This window comes from Sceloporus undulatus, unplaced genomic scaffold (genome assembly GCF_019175285.1).
Source record: "Sceloporus undulatus isolate JIND9_A2432 ecotype Alabama unplaced genomic scaffold, SceUnd_v1.1 scaffold_8515, whole genome shotgun sequence".
NCBI classification, from domain to species: domain Eukaryota; kingdom Metazoa; phylum Chordata; class Lepidosauria; order Squamata; family Phrynosomatidae; genus Sceloporus; species Sceloporus undulatus.
Window position 1 is genome coordinate 1 of NW_024811434.1, and position 2,756 is coordinate 2,756.

At 43.5% G+C, this 2,756-nt stretch overlaps 1 protein-coding gene across 1 annotated transcript; it reads left to right on the plus strand.

Moving 5' to 3' along the window:
• Nucleotides 1-110: 110 nt before the first annotated feature.
• LOC121918324 (zinc finger protein 2 homolog) lies at nt 111-2,750 on the plus strand (the record flags this gene model as incomplete). Its single annotated transcript, XM_042444388.1, has 2 exons — nt 111-760; nt 861-2,750. Coding segments are annotated over exons 1-2 (1,921 nt in total), but the record flags the coding sequence as incomplete, so codon positions are not given.
• Nucleotides 2,751-2,756: the final 6 nt, after the last annotated feature.

The following is a 2,756-nucleotide window of genomic DNA, read 5'->3' on the forward strand; positions in this document are numbered from 1 at the left end:
CTTCCCATGAAGTGGCCAAAGTACGACAGCCTCAGTTTAGTCAACTTGGCTTCCAGGGAGATTTCTGGCTTGATCTCTTCAAAGACCCATTCGTTTGCCGTCCACAATATCCTCAGCACTCTTCTCCAGCTCAAAGGAGTTCTTTTACCTGCTTTGTTCACTTGTCCAGCTCTCACATTTGTACATGGAAACAGGGGATACAATGGCTTGGATGATCCTGATTTAAGTGCTGAATTGTATATTTGGATTGGCCTCATTTTCCAACTATATTGAGAACCAATTTATCTATCTATTTATTTATCCATGTGTTTTATTTGAAGCATTTCTGTCTCTAGAGCACCAAGATGACACACAGTGTCTGGTGTGTAGCAGTTAAGAAGCCACAAAATGGCTTCCTTCCTCCCTCCTTTGTCTTCCTGAAAGGCAGTTCAGTAGCACCAGAGGCCTAATCTGGAGCAGACCCCATAAGAAGACTGCAGACTCTGTTTCTTTACTCACGTGAAATCATGAATCCTTCAAAATACTAATTTTCATCATTGACCTAAAATGTGGAGAGCCATCTGTTTGTAGGGGAATGCTTCCAGAAGAGATTACTTGCAATTGATCAAGTGTTGTTATTTCCCCCCCTTTCAGCTTCCGGTCTCCTTTGAGGAGGCGGCTGTGTATTTCACTAAGGAGGAGTGGAGTCTCCCGGATCCAGGCGGCAGGGCTTTCTGCAAGGAAGTCAGGATGGAAGATGATGGGACCGTGGCCATTGCAGGCAAGTAGGAGTTTCGTCTTCATCCCACTGATATCCTTGGATTTTGTGTTCAACTCCTAATGGGATCTTCTTCTTCTCCTCCTTTTTCTTTCTTATACAGACGATGAACAAGAGAAGGAGAATTTTGCGGAGCTCACTGTGGCATCACAGGAAACAGCCAAGATTGTGGTGGAGAAAGAGGAGTTGGGAAATCAAAGGCAACTGAGAAGCCAAAAGAAAAACCTCTCAAAGAATGGGAAGAAGAAGTCATCTGCTTCTCAGGATGATGATATTTGGGAACCCCTGACCCTCCAGGAAAACTACAAAGGGAAAAGAAGGGTCAACTGCTCTGTCTGTGGAAAAATATTCCAATATAAATTTCCAAACAGAATCCAAACAGAGGAGAAGTCATACGAATGCAAGGAAGACGGAGGGAGCATCAGCCAGACTGGAAATCTTCATGCACATCCAGGAATCGACATGGGCGAGAAACCATATATGTGTAAGGAATGTGGAAAGAGCTCCAGCGATAGCAAACATCTACATTCACCTCAAAGGACCCACACAGGGGAGAAATCATACGAATGCATGGAATGTGGAAAGAGCTTTCATCATAGTACTAATTTTCATTCACATAAAAAAATTCACACGGGGGTGAAACCATATGAATGCATGGAATGTGGAAGGTGCTTCGGTAGGAAAGAACATCTTACTGTACATCAAAGGACCCACACAGGGGAGAAACCATTTGAATGCATGGAATGTGGAAAGTGCTTTGGTAGGAGAGATGGTCTTAATGTACATCAAAGAACCCACACGGGTGAGAAACCATTTGAGTGCATGGAATGTGGAAAGCGCTTCACTCACAACTGTAGCCTTAGTTTACATCAAAGAACCCACACAGGGGAGAAACCATACGAATGCATGAAATGTGGAAAGAGCTTCAGTCAGATGGGAAATCTTCAGTCGCATCAAAGAACTCACACGGGGGAGAGACCATTTAAATGCATGGAGTGTGGAAAGAGCTTCTCTCTTAGTCACGCTCTAAATTCACATCTCAGCACCCACACAGGGGAGAAACCATATGAATGCATGGAATGTGGAAAGCGCTTCGCTCGGAGCTGTAGCCTCACTTTACATCGAAGAACGCACACAGGAGACAAGCCATATAAATGCATGAAATGTGGAAAGAGCTTCAGTCAGAGTGCAAATCTATATTCGCATCGAAAAACCCACACGGGAGAGAAACCCTATAAATGCATGGAATGTGGAAAGAGTTTCAGTCAGAGTGCGCATCTACATACACATCAAAAATCTCACACAGGGGAGAAGCCATATAAGTGTGTGACATGTGGAAAGAGCTTCAGTAGGACAGATGGTCTTCAGGTACATCAAAGGTCCCACACAGGGGAAAAACCATACAAATGCATGGAATGTGGAAAGTTCTTCAGTCAGAGTGCAGTGCTACATAAACATCAAATACTCCACACAGGAGAGAAACCATATGAATGCATAGAATGTGGGAAGACCTTCTGTCATGTTGCAATGTTACGTTCACATCAAAGGACTCACACCGGGGAGAAACCACATAAATGCATGGAATGTGGAAAGAGCTTCTCTCACAGCCAAAGTTTACAGTCGCATCAAAGGACCCACACTGGGGAGAAACCATTTAAGTGCATGGAATGTGGAAAGAGCTTCAGACAGTGGGCACATCTAAATACACATCAAAAAATGCACACAGGGGAGAAACCGTACAAATGCATGGAATGTGGAAAGAGCTTCCCTCAGAGCCAGTCTTTAAATTCACACTTAAGAACCCACACGGGGGAAAAACCATATAAATGCATGGAATGTGGAAAGAGCTTCTCTCACAGTCAAAGTTTACATTCACATCAAAGAACCCACAAAGGTGAGAAACCATATAAATGTATGGAATGTGGAAAGAGCTTCTGTCAGAGAATACATCTACATTTACATGAAAAAACCAACACAGGGGAGAAACCATTTAAATGCA